This window comes from Peromyscus leucopus, chromosome 17, assembly GCF_004664715.2.
Source record: "Peromyscus leucopus breed LL Stock chromosome 17, UCI_PerLeu_2.1, whole genome shotgun sequence".
Taxonomy (NCBI): Eukaryota; Metazoa; Chordata; class Mammalia; order Rodentia; family Cricetidae; genus Peromyscus; species Peromyscus leucopus.
In genome coordinates, this window is record NC_051077.1 from 12423978 (window position 1) to 12446755 (window position 22778).

The 22778-nt window shown below is 40.1% G+C and overlaps 1 protein-coding gene across 2 annotated transcripts in view; it reads right to left on the reverse strand.

The window, feature by feature from the left end:
• The window catches only part of LOC114705737 (disintegrin and metalloproteinase domain-containing protein 32-like), an 81533-nt gene that overhangs the window by 35118 nt on the left and 23637 nt on the right, over positions 1-22778 (reverse strand). For both annotated transcript variants that reach the window (XM_037211653.1, XM_028887791.2), the window contains exons 8-10: positions 15285-15366; positions 14626-14762; positions 12749-12926 (exon numbers count right to left, since the gene is read on the reverse strand). In XM_037211653.1, the coding sequence (XP_037067548.1) occupies positions 12749-12926; positions 14626-14762; positions 15285-15366 (397 nt within the window). The remainder of the gene's footprint in view (positions 1-12748; positions 12927-14625; positions 14763-15284; positions 15367-22778) is intronic.

The following is a 22778-nucleotide window of genomic DNA, read 5'->3' on the forward strand; positions in this document are numbered from 1 at the left end:
AAGAAGCAAATACACCCAGGAGGGACAGATGCCAGGAAATAATCATATTGAGGGCTGAAATCAATAAAATAGAAACAAAAAGAACAATACAAAGAATCAATGAAAGAAAGAGTTGGTTCTTTGGGAAAATCAACAAGATAGACAAACCCTTTTACAAAGTAACCAAAAGGCAAAGAGAGAACATCCAAATTAACAAAATCAGAAATGAAAGGGAGACAGAACAATAGACAACAAGGATATCCAGAGAATCATCAGGTCATATTTCAAAAACCTGCACTCCACAAAATTGGAAAATCTAAAAGAAATGGACAATTTTCTGGATAGGTACCACATACCAAAGTTAAATCAAGATAAGATAAAGTATTTAAATAGACCAATAAACCCTAATGAAATAGAAACAGTCATTAAAAGTCTCCCAACAAAAAAGCCCAGGGCCAGATGATTTCAATGCAGAATTCTACCAGAACTTCAAAGAAGAGCTAATATCAATACTCCTCAAATTGTTCTACACAATAGAAACAGAAAGAACATTGCCAAACTCTTTTTATGAGGCTACAGTTACCCTGATACCCAAACCACACAAAGATGCAACAAAGAAAGAAAATTACAGACCAATATCCTTCACGAACATTGATGCAAAAATACTCAGTACAGTAAAATTGAATCCAAGAACACATGAAAGAAAATCATCCACCATGATCAAGTAGGCTTCATCCCAGAGATGCAGGATGGTTCAACATATGAAAATCTGTCAATGTAGTCTATATATAAACAAACTGAAAGAAAAAAACACATGATCCTTTCATTAGATGCTGAAAAAGCCTTCAACAAAATCCAGCACCCCTTCAAGATAAAGGTCTTGGAGAGATCAGGAATACAAGGAACATACCTAAATATAGTAAAGGCAATTTACAGCAAGCCAACAGCCAACATCAAATTAAATGGAGAGAAACTCAAAGCAATGCCACTACAATCAGGAACAAGACAAGGCTGTCCACTCTCTCCATATCTATTCAAAATAGTATTCAAAGTCCTGGCTAGAGCAGTAAAACAACAAAAGGAGATCAAGGGGATACAAATTGGAAAGAAAGATGTCAAACTTTCGCTATTTGCAGATGATATGATAGAATACATAAGTGACCAAAAAAAAATCTTACTGGAGAACTCCTACAACTGATAAACACCTTCAGTAATGTGGCAGGATATAAAATTAACTCAAAAAAATCAGTAGTCCTCCTATACACAAATAATAAATGGGCTGAGAAAGAAATCAGAGAAACATCACCCTTTACAATAGCCAAAAGTAATATAAAATACCATGGGGTAACTCTAACAAAGCATGTGAAAGACCTGTAAGACAAGAACTTTAAGTCTTTGAAGAAAGAAATTGAAGAAGATATCAGAAATGGAAAGATCTCCCATGCTCATGGATAGGTAGAACCAACATAATAAAAATGGCAATCTTACCAAAAGCAATCTACAGATTCAATGCAATCCCCATCAAAATCCCAACACAATTTTTCACAAACCTCAAAAGAACATCCTTAGTCATCAGGGAAATGCAAATCAAAATGACTCTGAGATGCCATCTTACACCTGTCAGAATAGCTAAGATCAAAAACACTGATGACAGCTTATGATGGAGAGGATATGGAGCAATGGGAACACTCCTTCAATGTTGGTGGAAGTGCAAACTTGTACAGCCACTTTGGAAATCAATATGGCAACTTCTCAGAAAATTAGGAATCAATCTACCTCAAGACCCAATAATACCACTCTTGGGAATATCCCCAAGGATACCACAAGGACAGTTGCTCAACTATGTTCATAGTGGCATTATTCATAATAGCCAGAACGTAGAAACAACCTAGATGCCCCTCAACTAAAGAATGGATAAAGAAAATATGGTACATATACACAATGGAGTACTGCCTAGCAGTAAAAAAACAATGACATCATGAAATTTGCAGGCAAATGGATGGAACTAGAAAATATCACCGTGGGTGAGGTAACCCAGACTCAGAAAGACAAACATGGTATGTACTCGCTCATAAGTGGATACTAGATGTAAAGCAAAGGATAACCACACTACAACCCACAGCTCCAGAGAAGCTACCTACCAGGGAGTGCCCTAAGAGGGATGCATGGATCATGTTGGGAAGGGGAAACAGAGGAAATTTCCATGAGTAAACTGGGGGCAAGGCAAGGCAATGGAGGGGAGGGGAGGAGAGATGAGAACGTGAGAGAACAGGATGGTCAAACTGGGGGGGAGAGAGCAATGAAAGAGATATCTTGATAGGGCGAGACACTGTGGGGTTAGGGAGAAACCTAGTGCTAGAGAAATTCCAAAGAATCCACAAGGATGACCCCAGCTTAGACTACTAGCAATAGTAGAGAGTGTGCCTGAACTGGCCTACCCCAGTGATCAGATTGGTAAATACCCTAACTGTCATCATAGAGCCTTTATCCAGTAACTGATGGAAGCAGATGCAGAGATCCACAGCCAAGCACCAAGCCAAGCGCTGAGAGTCCAGTCGAAGAGAAGGAAGAAGGATTATATGTGCAAGGGGATTCAAGATCATGATGGGGAAAATCTACAAAGACAACTGAACCAAGCCCATAGGAACTCATGAACTTTAGACTGACAGCTGTGGAACCTGCATGGGACTAGACTAGGCCCTCTGCATACAGGAGACAGTTGTGTAGCTTGGTCTGTTTGAGGGGCCCCTGGCAGTAGGATCAGGATCTATCCCTGGTGCATGAGCTGGCTTCCTGGAGCCCATGACCTATAGTGGGATGCCTTGCTCAGTCTTGATGCAGGGGGGAGGGGCTTGGTCCTGCCTCAGCTGAAGGTGCCAGGCTTTGCTAACTCCCCATGGGAGCCCTTATCTTTTTGGAGGATGGGATGGAGAGGTGCGTTGAAAGGAAAAGCTAGGGGGAGAGGGAGGAGGGATGAGAGGGGTATCTATGGTTGGTATGCAAAGTGAATTAAAAAATTCTTAAATTAAAAAAAAAGAAATATTGAAGAGAAGGCATGTAGAAATGAAGAGGAATTGAAAAACTTAGTGTCCCAATTAGAAAATTCAGGAAATGGTCTTACAAGTAAAATGAATGGAGGAGAAGGCGGGACTCATAGAGGATCTAGACAGAATTGTGAGTATGAAAAGATTAAACAAACATAGGGAAGGAACATGCAGTAGCGTGCAGACTCTATGAGAAAAGCAAACCTTCACATCACAGTCATGGGTGAGAAAGAAGAACAGCCAATAGCAAGGATGAGATCATTAACAAGATCACAGAAGAAAAACTCCCCACACTAAGGAAGGACATACCCATCTAGATATAAGAAGCACACAGAACCCCAACTAGATAAGACCAGGAAAAAAAAACACCCCACAGCATAGCAAAATTAAAACACTAAATATCTAGAACAAAGAAAAAATATTGAAAGCTGCAAAGGAGAAAAAAAAAGTCACATATAGAGGAAAACCTATCAGAATATTTCTCAATGAAAACTGAAAGCCAGAAGGGGCCAAGTTCTCAAAGACCATGACTGACGATCTACTGTACCCAGAAAAACTATCTGTAATAGTTAAAGGAGGAAAAAAGACTTTTAAGGATACAAAAGTTTTAAGTTGCCAAACAAAGAACAGAATACTGAACATCATACATGAAGAGGGAAATAAACAAATACCCAAGAGACTCTAGAAAGAAAACAAAGCTATAAGTTAATGAAATACAAATCACAACTAAGAACACAAATATGGTGATATTTTATTTGTACTGAAATGTAATTTTAATTTTATGTTAATAAAGTTGCCCTGGGGTCAGAGCTATTAGAGCCATAGCAAGAGCGTGGTGGTTAGAAGAGCTAGGTAGATTTCTGTGTGTTCAGGGATACAGCCAGTATTGGAGACATATGCCTTTAAGACCTGGAGGGCGGTACTTACAGGCAGTGATGAGGCAGTCATGTGGTTGGGTTTAGAACCAATGAGAAGGCAGAACAGAAAGACTATTTAAACACAGACAAACAGGAAGTAGCTCTCTCTCCGGGAAGCTAGGAGCACTGCAGGAGGTAAGATTTTATCTCTGAGCTCTGACCTCTCGGCTTTCTCTTTTACATTGGCTCTGTGTTTCTTATTTGATTGGTTACATCTACACACAAATCTGAAAAAATGACTGCAATCTATAACACATTTCAATAATCACTATAAGTATTAATGACTTCAAATTTCTAATTGAAAAACATAGACTAGGTGAATGTATTAAGAAACAAAATCTAACTGTCTGAAAAAAAAAAAAAAAAAGAAAGAAACAAAATCTCTAGTCTACAAGAAATCATCTTAACTTAGATAAGTGCCATGGGGATGGGAAAAAATATTCCATGAAGTCAGGTGGTGGTGGTGGTGGCGGCGGCGGCAGCAGCGGCGGCGGCGCACGCCTTTAATCCCAGCACTTGGGAGGCAGAGGCAGGCAGATCTCTGTGAGTTTGAGGCCAGCCTGGGCTACAGAGTGAGTTCTAGGAAAGGCTCCAAAGCTACACAGAGAAACCCTGTCTCAAAAAGCCAAAAAAAAAAAAAAAATATTCCATGTAAATGGAACCAAGGAGCAAGCAGTCATAGCTATTTTAATATCTGACAGAACAGCCTGCAAACCAAAATTAATCAGAAGAGACAGGGAAGGACATCACGTGCTTATTAAAGGAAAGATCCACCCAAAAGGATGTTACAATTCTGATCATTTAGGCACCAAACAGCAGGGCATCAAATTCCATAAAAGAAACACTACTAACAACTAAGATCATATATTGACCCTGAAACATTGAAAATAAGAGTCTTCAGTATCCCTCTCTCACCAAGAGGAAGGTCATTGAAATAACAAAAAGAGAGAAATGCTGGAATTAAATGATGTCATGAATGAAATGGACCTAGCAGGCTTCTATAGAATAATCCATGTAAACACTAAAGAATATACTTGCTTCTCAGCAGCCCATGGAACGTTTTCCAAAACTGACTACATATTAGGTCAAAAAGCAAGTAAGAACAGATATAGATCAATTAAAATAACACCCCGTATCCTATCCGACAGCCATGAGTTAGAGCTGGCTATCAAGAACAAGAGAAATAGCAGAAAATATGCAAACTCATGGAAGCTGAACAACTCACTACTGAATGAAATTACACCAAGTCAGCTATCAAGAAGAAAACTAAAAATGAAAACACAAACTCTTCCACCTTGGGATATAGTGAAGGCAGTTCTAGGAGGCAAGTTCATAGTGATAACAGCCTACACCAAAAATAACCAGCGAGAATGCATATTAACTAAACAACACAATAGAAGGTTCTAGAAAAACAAGAATAAATAAGAGCCAAAAAAGTGAATGGGAAGAAATAAACTCAGGGTGAAATAGAAACCAATATAAAGAATAAGGAAACCTAACATTGGTTCTTTGTGAAAATCAACAAAATTGACAAACCTTTACCCAAATTAACAAAAACATGGAGAGAGATGATCCCAATTAATAAAATCAAACAAGGATGAAAATGGAAACATTACAGCAGACACCAAGGAAATTCAGAGCACCATAAGGAAGACATACTTTAAATATATATATTCCATCAAACTGAAAAACCTAAAAGAAATGGATGCATTCTTTGATATATATAACCTCCCAAGGTTAAATCAAGATGAAATGAGCAATGTAAGCAAACACCAACCCCCTAGTAAAATAGAATCAGTAATTAAAAATCTCCCAACCAAAAAAAGCACAGGACCAGATAGATTTAGCACAGAATTCTACCAGACCTTCAAGGAAGATCTAATGCCAACACTCCTCAAAGTATTCTGCAAAATAGAAACTGAAGGATTTTTTATAAGCTACTATTACCCTCATATCTAAACCATACAAAGACTCAAAAGAGAAGAAAGATATATACCAATACCACACATTAAAATAGACACAAAATTTCCCAACAAAATACTTGTAAGCAGAATTCAAGAACACATCAAAAATATTATTTACCATGATCAAGTTGGCTTCATCCCAGAGATGCAGGAATTGTTCAACATACATAAATCAATAAACTTAATCCACCTCACAGACAGACTGAAAGACAAAAATCACATGATCATCTCATTAGATGCAAAAAGGCCTTTGACAAAATCAAAAATCCCTTCCTGATGAAAGACCTGGAGAGACCATGGATAAAACTGGGGAAAAAAAAAAAAAGGCATCACCAACACCATGGTTAAACTACTTGGCTGCATGCATAAGAATGCAAATAGAGCCACATTTATCACCCTGCACAAAACTCAACTCCAAATGGACCAAAGACCTCAACACAAGGCCAGATACACTGAATCTGACAGAAGAGAAAGCAGAGAATAGTCTTGAACTCGTTGGCACCAAAAAGACTTTCGAATAGGACACAGAACAGATGCTAAGGACAAGAATTAATAAATAGGACTTCATGAAACTGAAAAGCTTCTGTATGCCAAAAGACACCATCCTTTGGACAAAGTGGCAGGTACAGAATGGGGGGGGGGGGATTTAATAACTGCACATTCAATAGAGGGCTGATATCTAAAATTTAAAAAGAACTCCAAAAACTAAACATTAAAAAAAACATAACCCAATTGAAGAATAGCATATAGTTCTAAACAGAGCTTTCAAAAGATGAAACACAAAAGGCTGAGAAGCACTTAAAAGAAATGTTTGACACCCTTAGCCATCAGGGAAATGCAGATCAAAGATACTTTGAGATTTCATCTTACACCAGTCAGAACAGCATAAATCAAAACAGATGACAGCTCATGCTGGCAAGGATGTGGGGTAAGGGGCACACTCATCCATTGCTGGTGGGAGTGCAAATTTGTATAGCCACTATGGAAATCAGTGTGGCAGTTTTTCAGGAAGCTAGGAGTATATTTATCTAAAGATCCAGCTACGTTACTCTTGGGCATACTACAGAGGCATTTGCTCAGTGATGTTCATTGCTGCTCTATTCCTAATAGTTAGAAAATATAAACAGCCTATATGTCCATCCATAGATGAATATATCAGGAAATGTGGTGTGTTTACACAGTGAAATGCTACTATTAAAAAATCAAAATCATGAAATTTTCAGGTAAGTGGATGGAACTAAAAAAAAAATCATCCTAAGTGAAGTAACACAGACTCAAAATGACAAATATATGTTTACTCTCGTATGCAGATATTATCTTTTAAGCATTCAATAAGCATGCTAGTATCTGAATAACCACAGAGGTTAGGTATAGAGAAAGGAACAACACAGGGAGGGAATGATCTCCCAAGGAAAGGGAAATGGAATATATAGTTAGAGAGAAATGGGGAGATTGGAATAGGAGGATTGTGGTGGTTTGAAAGAAAATGGCCCCCATAGGCTCATAGGGAGTGGCAATATTAGGAGGTATGGCCTTATTGGAGGAGGTATGTCACTAGGGGATGGGCTTTGAGGTCTCCAAAGCTCAAGTAAGTTTACTTACTACTACCTGTGGATCAAGATATAGGACTCTCAGCTCCTTCTCCAGCACCATGTCTGCCTGCACGCGCCGCTATGTTTCCTGCCATGAGGACTATGGACTAAACCTCTGAAACTGTAAGCCAGCCCCAATTAATCATTCTTTTATAAAAGTTGCAATGGCTGGTAGCATGCATCTTTAATCCCAGCACTCGAGAGGCAGAGCCAGGCAGATCTCTGTGAGTTCAAGGCCAGCCTGGTCTACAGAATGAGATCCAGGACAGGCACCCCCCCAAAAAAAAAAAAAAAAAAAAAGAGTTGGGTGGTTGTGGTGTCTCCGTGCAGCAATAACACTAACTAAGACAAGGATTAAATGGGGAGGGGGATGCAACATTGAAGTAAGTAAGGAAACATGGGGAAGGACAGCTAACACTAAGGACCATTTGAGGGGTCATATGGAAACCTACTACAATAGAGGTTTCTTAAAACACATACATATCTGAAATAAATCTAAGCAGAATCATCAAATAGTGGAGGAGACAAAGCCCCAACTAGACATGCTTTAGAGCTAAGGGTAAAGGATGGAATATGAGGAAAGACAAATAACAGGAAAGGCCTTCTGAAAAAACCATATGGAAACCTACTACTGTAGAAGTGTCCTAAATAGATACATATGTGAAAGGAATTTAAATGGAGTCACCATGTAATAGGAAAGCCAGTGCCCCACCAACCAGACATCTTATGTCACTAAGTAAACTCACCCTTAGTAGGAATGAGTTACATCTTACTGAGTCATTGGCCAAAGTGGTCCCATGGAATCCCCCAAACATCCCAGGTTGTTGCCCAGGCTGTTGGCTGCTGTCCACCACCTAGTGGTAAGGCCCTCTTGCTGAAGACAACACTTACGTCATTGGAGATGGAGAAACTGAGCTTGGGCTCAACTAGAAGTTTCATCCCTACGACAATCATTCCTAATGCTGGAAGGTGTTCTGAAAGCTATCATCAGCTACAAACCCTGTGACCTACAACAGCCACATGCCAGCCCGGTATACTGGCGCAGTAATGGCACAAATATTAAGAGAGTAACCATCCACATTTTGGTGGGATTACGGTCCACGCTATGGGATGGGACCCATACCAGATGCCAGAGACTAAATAGGTCGTGGGCCGCAGGGGACTATCTGCTGTGATAATTCTGCTTAAGGTACATAGCAATAAGATGACTTCTAACGGCATTTCTATACCCATAGATCAGTGCCTCACTCAGCATGCATCAGAAGAGTTTCTTTTTGCAGTGGATGGCAATTAAACAGAGACCTGCAGCCGGACAATATACAGACAATAAGAGACTTCGGAGCATTCATCCCTAAAACAGATGTCTCTTTATCCTCTTCTCAAGATTCCGGGATGTATACAGAAGGGGAGTCAGAAAGATTGTAAGAGCCTGAGGTGGTGGATAACTCCATGAAAACAGACACAACAAGGTGGATACACACATGGACTCAGAGAGACTGTGACAGCATGCACAGGACCTGCACAGGTTCAAATGGGACAAAATCCCAGCACTGAAAAGGAGAAGCGGACACGAAGCCGCAACCCTAACTAAGAAGATATCTATAGTTAATATAATATGTAATTGGTAAGTTGATAAAACCAGTTTTCTCTTATGGAATATCACTAAATGTATCAACCACACTCCAACATGATATGGACTCGGTGGTTTGTTTGTTGGGGTTTGTTTGTTTGGGGTGTGTGTGTGTGTGTGTGTGTGTGTGTGTGTGTGTGTGTGTGTGTGTGTGCTTTTCAGTTTGTTTTCGTACTTTTTGTCTTCTTGGTTTGTATGACTTGGTTTTTTCCCTTTTAGCTTTGTGAGAGAACATGAAATTGAGTGGCGGGGGGCGGGGGGAGGTGGGAATGACCTAAGAAGACGTGGGGGTGGGAGGAGAGGTGCGGGGTGGGGGAGAGAAATAGCTTCATGGTGCAATTCAGAGTCTGAGGAGTAAAAAAAAAAACAAACAACAAACACAAACCAGTAGATGATAGAAATAATAAAGCCGCAGCAGAAACGAATGAAGCATAGACAAAAACGATACGCGGAATCGATGGATCTGGAAGCTGGCTCTTTGAGATGATAAAGAAGACTGACAGATGCTTGGCCGACCTAGCCAAAAGAAAGGAAAAGAGGATCCAAATCGGCATTATCATAAATGAATAGGGAAACACTACGAAGAAATTCGGGGTATTATAAGGAAATACTTGAAAAACCTGTATTCTGTCAAGTTGGAAAATCTAAAAGAAGAGAATTCATTTATACATTCATTCAAATCACCAAAGTTACCCCTAAAAGATCAACAACCTAAACAGGCCCATAGCAAATGAGGAAATTAAAACGGCCAGCCAAGTTAAAAAAAAAAAAAAAAAAAAAAAAAAAAAAAAAAAAGGCCGAGGCCCAGATGGAGCCACAGTAGAAACCCAATCAGACTTTCAAAGATCTACAACCAATACTCCTTAAATTATTCAAAAAAATAAAAACATAAGGAGTATCCCGCTCCCTTTCAGTGTAGTCCTTGAAGTGCTACCCAATACAGTAAGTCAATAACATGAACTCATGGGATGCAGACAGAAAAAGAAGACATCAAATTATCCCTGTTGGCAAATGATACGATATTAGACATAGGAGATCAGAAAATTCTACCAGAAAACTTCTAGAATCGATCAACAATTTCAACGAGATGGAAGGATACGATATTAACTTACAGAACTCAGTAGCTTTTCCATCCACCACCACCAAACCTCCTCAGAAAGAGCTCATGGGCACAATTCCATGTATAATAGCCTCAAAGACATAAAAGATCTTGGGAGAAACCTGCCCAAGCAATGAGATCATCGACAATGAAAACTTTCAAATCTCTGAAGAAAGATATTTAGGAAGACAGGAAACAAAAAGATCTCCCATGTTCATGTAGCTGTATGAATATTGTAATATTGTGGACATGACCATCTTCCAAAAGCAGCTACATATTCAATGGGAATACCAATCAAAATACCCCCCAAATTCAACAACAGTCCATAATGAAAAAGAATTAACCAAAAATTCAATATAGGAAAAACATGTACCTCAAAAAGAAAAAGCCAGAGCCTCGACCACACTGAGTAGGAAAACCCTGAGGCATGCCTCTAGAACAACCAGAAGTCTGCCCACCCCACCACTTTTATTCAAATATATTTGAAGTCTTAGTCAGAATAGTAAAATAAGAGACACATTAAGAGCTTCCAGCTGGGTGGTGATGGCGCACACCTTCAATCCCAGCACTCAGGAGGCAAAGCCAGGCAGATCTCTGTGAGTTTGAGGCCAGCCTTGTCTACAGAGTGAATTCCAGGACAGGCACCAAAACTACACAGAGAAACCCTGTCTCAAAAAAAAAAAAAAACAAACAAAAAAAAAAAAATAAGGAGAGAGAGAGAGAGAGAGAGAGAGAGAGAGAGAGAGAGAGAGATTCCAAACAGAAAAGGAAGAAGTCAAAATGCACATTTTTGTAAAACAAAAACATGGTTGGACATTTAGGAAAAGAAGCAAAAAGAACTCTACCCCAAAAAAAAAAGAAACCGATAAATAAATATGCAAATATAAAATCAGTGCTTTTTAGCATGTTTCAATTTTGTGGTTGATTATTCATTGTATGAATTACTATGTTTCACAGGGCACTTTCACAGACCTACATATTGTACAGTGAGCATATTCCCTTCCACATCCACTCCCTTCCCCTTCCTTGGCCTTTCCTTCTCCCATTGGTCTCCCTTTGCCTTCCATGTCATATTTACAGACATGGTATGTACTTACATAGACTATAGGAACTACATATGAGAGAACATGTGTTGTATTTGTCTTTCTAAGACTAGCTTAATTCACCTCATATGAAAATCTCCAGTCACATCCATTTTCTATAAATGATATAACTTCATTCATTGGCTTTTTTATATGCAAATAACAAGACACCTGCAGAAGAACTCACAACAGCAATCCCATTCACAATCTTACAAACAAACACACAGGAATAAATTTACTCAAGAAAGTGATTAAGGCACCAAAAAAAAAAAAAATGGAAAGGCATCCTACTTTCATAAGTAGAAGAATTAGGTAAATATGCTCACTCTAACCAAACTATGGGAAAGCTTGCCATTCCTACCAAATTAACAATGACATTCTCCAGAGAAGTAGAAAAAAAATCTAAATTATCAATAGTGCCACAGTAAACCATAAAAACCAAAGAAATTCTAAATAAAAAGAATGAAGCAGAAAGGCACCACCCGACCTGAGTACTAAATAACACCAAAATGCTGTGGCACTAATGAAGAGAGCTGTGGAGAGTGATGTGCAAATCAGAGAAGCCAAGGATAAACGTGAGTGTTTTTGTAGGAGAGAGGAAGTAGTCAAATTAAAGATGAAAACTACATGGCGTGACACAATGGGAGAAAATATCAGAAATCCTGCACAGGGAGAGAGAGACGGGGGGGGGGGGGGGGGGGGGGGAGAAGCAGATTAGATTACACCAACCAGCTCAGCTGAGGTGATCTGACAGGGCCTGTCTCACAAGAGGGAAAAACCCAAGAGCGGCGTGAGAAGTCTCAGGAATGACGATCAGGGTCTGTATGTGATTGTAGCCATAGTCACTTCCATTTGCCAAGCTCATCATCCTGTCTGTGTAATCGGTCTCTTTTATTTTGTGGAGAGCACCCCCGCCCCGCCCCCCCCCGCCCCCCTCCACCGGTAAAATTGATTTTAAAAAGAAAACTTTTAAGAGTAATTTAACAACAAAGAAGGAGGACTTGTTCTACAAGATAGTAACAATCTCCTCCCCCCCCTTTTTTAATGGGATATGCAAACCAGTAATTCATGCCCATGTATATATTGTATTTAAAGGGATTTGCATTATCACTGCAGATACTGCATTACCCAGAAGCACTGTATTCTGGACTGTGTGCATTCACTGTGCTTTCAGGACTTTCCTGACACACAAATGATCAAAATTATCTGAAGTTCAGTCCACAGTGTGTGACTGGTTCCTTCATCATACTGCTAATTCCATGGGAAAGCTATGTCCTAAAAATGATGGGTTGGATTGATGACAGATTAAATTCAAACATCTAGTTATGGAATTCATTATAGCAGTGCTCCACACGGTACTCATTTTAGACATATAACATTCCCGACAAAGAAAGGCTAAGACAATGAGTTTGTTATCCGTTTCTCTAGATTACATACTCACTTGCTCGGTGCCACAATCACAGATTTCATTTCCCTCCACTCTTCCATTTCCACAGACGGGTCTTGGACTAGTTTGCATTTGTGGCTTATTCTGAAGGCATTTGGCACCCACATTAGATATAAAATGTTCAAAGTCACTCAAACTGCAATTGCTAAACACCTTCATACCTGTAGATTGCCTAAAAATGAATTCATATACTGTCGTTAGCTGTATGCATCTCAAAGCAAAACCCCATATCATACGTTAGCTTCGTGATATTGTTTAATAGATGATAGCAAATGCTCCTAATAAGTGTTCATAATTATTCTGGGGGAGGTCATGTGATTTTATTCACTACAATACATTTTGTTACTTAAAAAAATAAGTACAAATCAATAGTAAAAGACGTGATTTTATAATAGATAAAGGACTTGATTTAGACACTACTCAAAAAAGAAAAGTCACACCCAATTTTCTACTATACACAGAGGAAGAAGAAAGACAGTTTCATCCATGAGAACAAATTAATGGATCAATTTTGTAACAGGAAAAAGTAAATAGAGGAGATACAGAAAAGAATCAATCATGTCCACCCAACAAACCTCTAAATAATACCAGAAGAGGTTTGGTTAATACCAAACAGTTAGAACAGCATCCAAGAAAATCATCAATAACAACAAACCTGTCAATAAGAACCTTAAATGCAAAGGATCTTGACTCACCCATTGAAAGATGCAGATGAACCATTAAAGACAACTATCCATTTTCCCTGAGAAACCAATATAACTAACAAAGACATCCATAAACTGAATTAAAGCCTAGAAATAATAGGGCTATTACTTACATTTTATATATTATCACATTATATATCATAGGAAATAAAGAGGGCCATTAATAGAGAAGGTCATGTCTCAATGTGGATAATGTGCGGAGAGTGGGAGACTGGAACACTCGTCCTAAATGGGATGTCTCCATCACACCCCTCCCCTTGGGGCTCAGGGAGCCAGGTGAAAAGGGAGGCAGAAAGATTGTGGGAGCCAGATGTGGCGGGTGACTCTGAAGAAACAATGTGTTCCTGACACAGCAGTGCTCACGCTCTATGAACTCATAGAGTCTGTGCTAACACAAACAAGGCCTGTGCAGGTTCAAGCTAGATGGGACCCCAGCACTGGGAGGGGGAAGCAGACACACAGTCCCACCTCTAGCCAAGACGGTATCTGCAACCGATACCCCCTAGCAAGGGGAAAACCGGATTCTTCCAATGGAGTCTCACTGGGTATATCAACCAACCTCCATGGCAGGCCCTGTTCCCAGAAGCAGGTAGCCAGCACAAAATGAACTCAATGGTAGCTTTGTCCTTTTTTTTTGTTTTTTCCTTATTGGTCTTTTTTCTTAAGTAAAAGAATATCCATTTAAATACTAGCAAAGCAAATCCCAGAAGGTTCAACCTAATTTTTCCAAAGCAACACAAGTACCACACATTTGATTTGAGCCTCCAGCTGACAGTCCTTGATTGGTTGGTAGTTTGTTGGTTTTTTTTTTCCCATATCAAACTAATCTAAAAGTAAACACAAAAGCTCTGCCTTTAAAAAAAAAAAAAAGACCATGAGTTATGGTCTTCAAACATATTTTAAAGGATCCTTACTGGAAAAAAATAGATATATTTCACACAATACATATCTAAGGAACATTCTTTGACCTGTATATTGCACATTGAACTTGTCTGCCTTGTCTGGAATTGTTAATAGTATTCCTCACATTCTACTGCTCTTCTGTTTAAGTTGCAGGTACATATTTTGTCATGAGCTTGATCTCCTTATAGTTCATTTAGACTGTAAGGAAACACTACACTTAACACAAAGTAAACACCAACTAACAAACATTTTTAGAAAACTTACACAGCTGTTGGAGTCATGATGCAGACAGTTTCTGGGCAGTGGCATTTCGCTGGGTCATCATATGATATTCCCAGACTGAGGCCCAGCATCTGGGTGACGACAACGGAAAAGGCCTCCAGAGTCATGTTCTTGGGGTACTAAAGCGACAAAAGAGAAGACACCGTTGAATGATGATAGAAGGACTCTTCCAAGTCGGGGCCCTTTCATTTGTATCAAACCCTTCACAGTAATGGACGTGATTCCTTGGATGGGTGACAACCTGGAGTTCCTCTTAGGAAAGGTACTGATACAAGCATCCGGTCAGTGTCGAGCTCTGTTCTTTTCCCATTTTTCAACTCTATTATCTTCCATTGCTAATATTTATCTCTGTCTTAATTGCAAAGGCATTATGAGTTTTTATATAAACTATATACATCCCTCCCACTTCTTAATCTTCAAGACTATCCTGGCTTTCCAAAAGTTAAATACAATTTGCAAACAGCCTCATTCTTGGAGCGTGTCTCTTCAGTGACTGCCCCCTACCCACCCAGCGTCCTGCCTCAGCTGCACAGTCCTAGGTTCTCATCTAGGCCTGGCCAACAGACTGTAACAAGGGTCACTCCTCCATCACTTCAGTGACAACATCTCGCACCCTCTTTACGGATCGGATAAGAACATACCATTGTGATTCCTGCAGAGTATTGCTCCATACACATCTTTCCAGGATACGTTGCTCCCACATAATTTGGGTACTCGTTATAACTAAATACACAAACACACATTTGTAATTAATCCCAGTGAACAACTGACCTGTGAGAATTCTTGAAAATGTAAGGGTCCTAATTCAGAAAAACCCTACTCTGAAGCAAGTTGAGGTTCAGTGTGGTTAAATATGTCCCTCATTGTGGAAATTTGGAAGATTCTCAACGACACTGGACTCAATGCTCTGCTCTACAAATCACACAAAGCACCCAGGTCTCCGATGGCCTTGCCGCTCTCCTCACCTTTGGTTGAGACGAGCCAAGCCACTGCTGGTGTTTGGATCAAACACTTTTTCTCCAGTGGCAACAACAAAACTCGCTGCATGGAAAACAATGTGCCACTTTTTTTTTTTTTTTGGTAGAGAGCGTGACAGTGTCTTAGGGGAAGGACTTTATTATTTCTTAGCTCACCATTTTTACCCAGCTTGGAGAAAGAAGGAGCTTGAGGTCAGTGAGCCCACTATCCGATCTCACAAAAGTTCACGCATGCCATGACTTCCGCAAGAAGGCTGAAGGGAGGTGCTTAGTGTATTTCACGCCACAAGAAGGCAAGAAAATGAGGCGGGTGGGGGGAACCCGCAGCTCTTCTGCCGATGCGCCTGGGGCCAAGCACCACACGGCAGTGGAACAGAGACGCACGACGGCTTTATAAATAAAAGCTAAGAGGAAAACACACATCCTCTCGCCTCTCCGATCACATCAGCTGTGAGCCAAGAAGGGCTTGGTTCAACAGGTCAAAAGCGTGAGGCCTGGTGCGCTCACACGCACACACACACTCACACACTCACACACACATACTCATATACACACACCAAACAAAAAACACACAAACACAAACTTGCTTAATACATGAGATTGGGGCAGTGATAGATTAAGGGGGTGATGTGAGTATGTACACATGTGGAGGCCAGAGGTCAACCCTCAGAAGCCGGCCATCTTTTTTTTTTTTTTTTTTTCCAGCCTCACTGGGACCTGGGGCTGACTGACTAGGCTAGGCAGGCTGACCCGAAATCAACACCGTCCCTGCCTTCCTAGCACTGAGGTTACAAACGCCACCACACTTGGCTTTTCACATGGGCTCAAACTCAGGTCCCTCAGGCTTACACTGTGTCACAATTCCTTAAGGCTAGACTCCCCTGCCAATAGCGGGCAGAAGACACAGGCACCCAGATCCAACAAGTTCAAAGAATTCTTAAACTGTACATTCCTGAGGTATAAATGTCAAGTCAGACTATCAAAAGTATGAAACAAAAAAAAAGAGAATGTTCTTTAAAAGGCAGGAGAAAATGTCACTTAACATATAAAGGAATCTATCACACTAATGCCAGCCTCCTCATCAGACATATTACAAGCAGGCCAAGAGAGAATGGGTAGTGAAAGAAAATGAATTCCCAAGCAATAATGCTGTACCCCCAAAAACCTAACCTTCAGAATGAAGACAAGGACTTCCTCCTAAGGGAAGCACAGACCGGGGCACTTCCCCATACCAGACTGACTGCCCCAGAAACTCTCAAGGTGTCCTGCACCAGAGGAGGATGGATGAAGGTAAAATCCATCACAGAACATAGGGGTACAGAACTCACAGAGGGGCAGACAGGGACCACATGCACTCCTGCCCCATCTCCAAACTCACAGGCTTGGCTCTGGTCTAGACGCTCCTGCACTGGCCCAACCTGAGGCAGGTGAGACTCTTTCATCAGACACATTACCACGTTACCAAGGAAACAAGGCCACATAACCAATATTTGAAACAAAGCATTTTTTCTGGCTTGCTTATTTGCTAAGGAGGTGTGTGTGTGTGTGTGTGTGTGTGTGTGTGTGTGTGTGTGGTGTGGTGTGGTGTGTTCATTATATATTATCAAATGCAAATTTATAAAACTTGATCAAATTCTATATGGTTGCCTTTTAATTCTGCTGAGTGTTTCCCATGCAGAAGCTCTTTGGTTCCATGTAACCCCATTAATTTGGTCTGTTTCCAAGGCTGTGGTTGGTTGGTTGGTTGGTTGGTTTGGAGAAAGGGTTTCATGTAGCCCAGGCTGGCTTTGGACTCCCTATATAGCCAGGGAGAATTCTGAACTTCCAACACCCCATCTCTATCTCTCAAGTACTGGGAATACGGCACACACCACCACATCAGTTTATGTAGTTTTGAGGATTGCCAGCCTTATCAATTGATGCTAAACAAGTGCTCTACAACTATGTTACATACTACTTCTGACATTCCATCAAAAATGAAAAATCCTACCTCTGAGCAACATCACTGAGCTTCTCCCCCTGTTTCTGGCAGGTGTGTGTGTGTGTGTGTGTGTGTGTGTGTGTGTGTGTGTGTGTGTGTGGTTTCAGTATCTTAGTCAGGGCTACTACTGTTGTGATGAAACACTATGACCAAAAGTAAGTTGGAGAGGAAAGGATTTCTTTGGCTTACACTTCCACATCATAGTCCATCACTGAAGGAAGTCAGGACAGGACTCCAACAGGGCAGGATCCTGGAGCAAAAGCTGAAGCAAAGGCTATGGAAAGGAGCTGCCTACTGGCTTGCTCATCATGCCTGGCTCAACCTGCTTTCTTATAGAACCCAGAACCACTAACCTATGGGTGGCACCACCCACAATGGGCTGGGCCCTCTCATAGCACTTAAGAAAACGCCTACAGCCAGATCTTATGGAAGCATTTTCCCAACTGAGGTTTCCTCCCTTCAAATGACTGTAACTTGTGTCAAGTTGACATAAAACTAGCCAGCACATTCTGATGTTATATATTTAAGTCCTTTCCAAAGACGATTTTTAACTACATGTATGTGTATGTGGGGGGCTGGGGTGAGGATGCCCTCTTGAGCGCGGATCCCCTCAGAAGCCAGAAGCATTGGATCCCCTGGAACCACCAGACATGGCTGCTGGCACTGGAACCCAGTCACCCGGAAAGGCAGTTAAGTTCTCTGGTGTTATCTGAACTTGTTTCCCATACGATAAGATAGAACCACCTCATTTCATTATTGGGAATATGGATATCCCGTTTTCTAATATCATTTATGAAGGAGAATGCCTTCCTCACAGTATGTTTTTCCCAACTTCGTCAACAGTCAATTTGTTACAGATACGTGGCTTCTCGTTTTCTGTTGAGCCCTAGTCTAGGTATCAGAATTACGCTGGCCTTGGAATGAGTTTAGAAATAGTGCTTCCTCACTCAATCCTAAAAGGGATGGTTCCATCAATTTCCTCCTCTCGTGGCTCCGGAAACTCTTGCAAGAGGAGGCAAAGGCTCCCATCTCCCTCTCCGGTAATTTAGTTCTAAACATGTAAGGAAAAATATTGTCTTGAGTCCACGTGACAAATGTCACCTTTAGCTCCTTGGAGTATTGTGCTACTAAGCCTTTCTCGTCTCTTAAAGAGACGGAGATGAACTGTCTACTTCATGTTTGCTGTTATGTTTTTACTGGGTGTACCTGGACTTCATGTAGCTGTCATATGTGTCTATGTTAACTTTCATGTGTCATGTTTTGTGTCCCAAAGTAGAACTAAGTAACAAAACCTACAGCCTCTTCAATTGTTCATTTATTTTGTGCACTGAAATAATTTGTTTTTATTACAGATTGTTGGCATGTCCAGTTAAAATGCAATTGTGCATTGTAATTATGAATGTAAATGTGAGTATTCTAGTGATATATTAAAAGGCCCAATAAATATTAGCTACCTAATCATCTTGAGTACTCTAAACCTCTTAAAAATCCATCAAAATAGTATCTGGGTCTATTAAGTGTTTTATGAAAGCTTAAACTGTCATTTGTTTATATAAAACATTCATTGGAATGATAAGATGAAAATTTTATTATGCTATGAAAGCCAATGTTATATGCATAGATTTTGATAAGGAATTCTTTACAAAATAGGTCCCAAAGGAAAAAATTAATACTTAAAATTTTGTTAAAAGTCATTGGTAACATAAAAAATCTCAGGACATAAAAACGCTAACATTAACCAAAGTACTTCTAAGTGATGTGTCTTAAAAACCCTCATTAGACTAATTGCTATGTTTTTATTTTTCAGGAATACTCTTAATATCATTTGCTTATTAAGACTATAATACTGCCAGGCAGTGGTGGTGCACACCTTTAATCCCAGCACTCGCAAGGCAGAGGCAGGCAGATCTCTATGAGTTCGAGGCCAGCCTGGGCTACAGAGTGAGTTCCAGGACAGGCTCCAAAGCCACACAGAGAAATCCTGTCTCGAAAAACCAAAAAAAAAAATTAAACTATATATATAATATATACTTACATAAAAGATCTTCTTTTTAAAATGTCTTTCTCACAGTGAGGCTTACAGGAAATATAATCCTGACAAACATTCAAAATCTGGATGTGATCTTCTCTAATTAAACTAAAGGACATGTTGAAAACCAAGCTATTGGTGCTTGCTCAGCTGGCTTGAAGCCTTGTCAACCATCAGCTCAGGCCCCCTGCTTTTAAAAGTTTACTTCAGACCAGTGTTTCTCACCCTTCCTAAGGCTGTGACCTTAGGAACACAGTTCCTCATGTTGCAGTGACCCCCTAACCGTAACATTATTTTCATTGCTACTTCATGACTATAATTTTGCTACTGTTATGAATCGTAACGTAAATACCTGATATGCAGGATATCTGATCTGTGACCCTCCAAAGGGGTCACGACCCACAGGCTGAGAACTACTGCTTTAGACCCTTAAAAGTACAAATTTGAGATTAGTGCTGTTCATTGCTGCAAAAAAAAACGTAATAGGATAAACAGCCCACCCGTGAAGCTGACAACTGTGGTCTAGAAAGATGGCTGAGCAGCAAAAAGCATGTATCACTCTTCCGGAGGAACCTAATTCAGTTTCTGGTACCTCTGTCAGATGGCAGCTCACGTTTGCCTGGGACTCCAGTTCCAGGGGATCCAGTGCCCTCTTATGACCTCTATGAGCACCAGACACACACATGGTGCACAGATACATGTGCAAGCAAAACACTCATACACATAAAACCAATAAATCTAAAAAAAAAAAAGATAAAAATAATTTTTGAATAGCTGACAAATGATAGATCTAAATAAATCTGTCTTTCCATAGAACTGCACACAGATAGGTTTTTATATCATTTATATGATACCGAATTAATTTGTAAGTAAATGCTTATGTAAATTTTAAGTGTTTGATTAATCCCAAATTTCTTTTGGGTTCATGGGTGAAAGCCTCAGCTCCTACAGCCTGTTTGCTTAAGCTTTGCTTCCTATCTGGATAAGCCAGTTAAATAGACAGAATTGAGAGAGACAGTGGAGGATATATTATAGTCAGTGTGAGAAACCAACTCAGCCGTCTAATGGTTGCAGATCTTTCTCTTTGTAGGTGTTCACAGGAGCTTCTGAATTTAAATTTTAAAAAGATGAACTGTGCATAGACAGGTCTGGTCAGGACGGTATCTCCTTGATGCTTGCCTCAATTCTGGTTCTGTGAGTTCATCGAAAGGTGACTATTGCTTGAGAGAGGAACCAGTTCTTAGAGGATAATGGTCCACGCTCCAGGTCGCAGCCTCCATCCTAGATAACTGCCATCACCTGGGCTCTGCTGTCACAGCACGGCAAAACTCAGAACTTCCTCATGCTGTGGATGCCTCATGAGCTCAAGTGAGAAGGAGATGCCTTCTATTAAAAGCTGTTTCAAGGGGCTTGTTATAATGACATACATCTCCAATAGTCCATGTAAATTTGTTAACAAAACACAGACCTATTCATAGGTTTTACCTGTATTTTTGTGACTTTGTGACACCATTTATATGCTTCCTGGTCTTTTAGATGGAACACTCTGGGTTGTTTTTTTCATTTAAAATGTAATCTTTTTTCATTGCTCTCCCTCTCTGTTCCTACCCCAGCTCAACTTTAGACTGACAGCTGTGGAGCCTGCATGGGACTGGACTAGGCCCTCTGCATACAGGAGACAGTTGTGTAGCTGGGTCTGTTTGAGGGGCCCCTGGCGGTGGGATCAGGATCTATCCCTGGTGCATGCGCTGGCTTTCTGGAGCCCCTTACCTATGGTGGGACGCCTTGTTCAGCTTTGATGTAGGGGGGAGGGGCTTGGTCCTGCCTCAACTGAATGTACCAGGCTCTACTGACTCCCCATGGGAGGCCTAACCCTTTTGGAGGAGGGGGATTCAGGAGGGTATGAGAGAGGGATCTGTGGTTGGTACGTAAAATGAAAAAGAATATTTTAAATAAAAAATAAATAAAATGTAATCTTATTAAAAAGAAAATATTTTCCACATTTTTCAAGAATAGTAATGGTGATTAAAAGATAAATAAGGAACCACACCAAGTGGAAAAAAAAGAATATGTGGGGCTGGAGAGATGGCTCAGCGGTTAAGGGCACTGACTGCTCTTCAGAGACCTGGGTTCAATTCCCAGCACCCACATGGCAGCTCATCACTGTCTGTAACTCCAAGACCTGAGAGCCTCACACAGACACATGTGCAGAAAACACCAGTGCACATAAAATAAAAACAAATTATAAAAAAAAAAGAATATGTAAGGATTATCGATTTGAGATATAATTTTGGTGAAAGAAAGCTAAAGGAAAGAAAAATGTTTTGTGGTTTAAAAAAAAAAGTCTTTGTATGATAAAGTCAAGGTTACTCTAAAATAAAGATGAATAAGAACAAAGTTAAAAGAATATACCATGAAAATTTAAGAAGTGAGTTATGGTTATAACTAATTTGATTATAAAACACAGTTACTAGTTTTTGAGATTATAATATAATTACAACATTTCTTTCCTCCCCCACATACCCCTCTCCTTGCTCTCCTTCAAATTCATGATCTTTTTTCACTAACTGTTACTGTGTACACACACAGCCTCCTGAGTGCTGGGATTAAAGGCGTGCACCACCGCCGCCTGGCTGCATCGGTGAGTGTCCCTAGACACATGACTCGGGGTAAACTGTCCCCTCCTCAGCCAAGGAGCACACTTCTCTATGGAAATCTGTTGATTTCAACTAAAGGGCCACAGCCATTGTTCATACTTGCTATTTCCATTTCAAGATCTTTGGGTTTCTCATTTTGGGTACTAGCAAGTTACAGATTCTCTTTTTTCAACTATATCTGGATAAAAATCTGTCAATTTTATTTATCACAAATAATCTACTTTTAGTTTATTAATTTTCTGTATTTTTTCTCTTTTTTTTTCTTTGCTTACCTCTATTTTTGCTAACTTCTGCTTTTATCTTCATTGTTTACTCTTAACTTGCTGGGGGGTTTTCTAACTTTTTAAATGAAAAAAACAATATGGGCATGTTTCCTTGTTTTTTGTTTTCTTTGTATTTATTCTTCTCTCATACAATACATCCTGACTACACCTCCCCTACCTCCTGTCTCCCCCAGATCTACAGTCCCGCTTCAGAAATGAGCAGGCCTC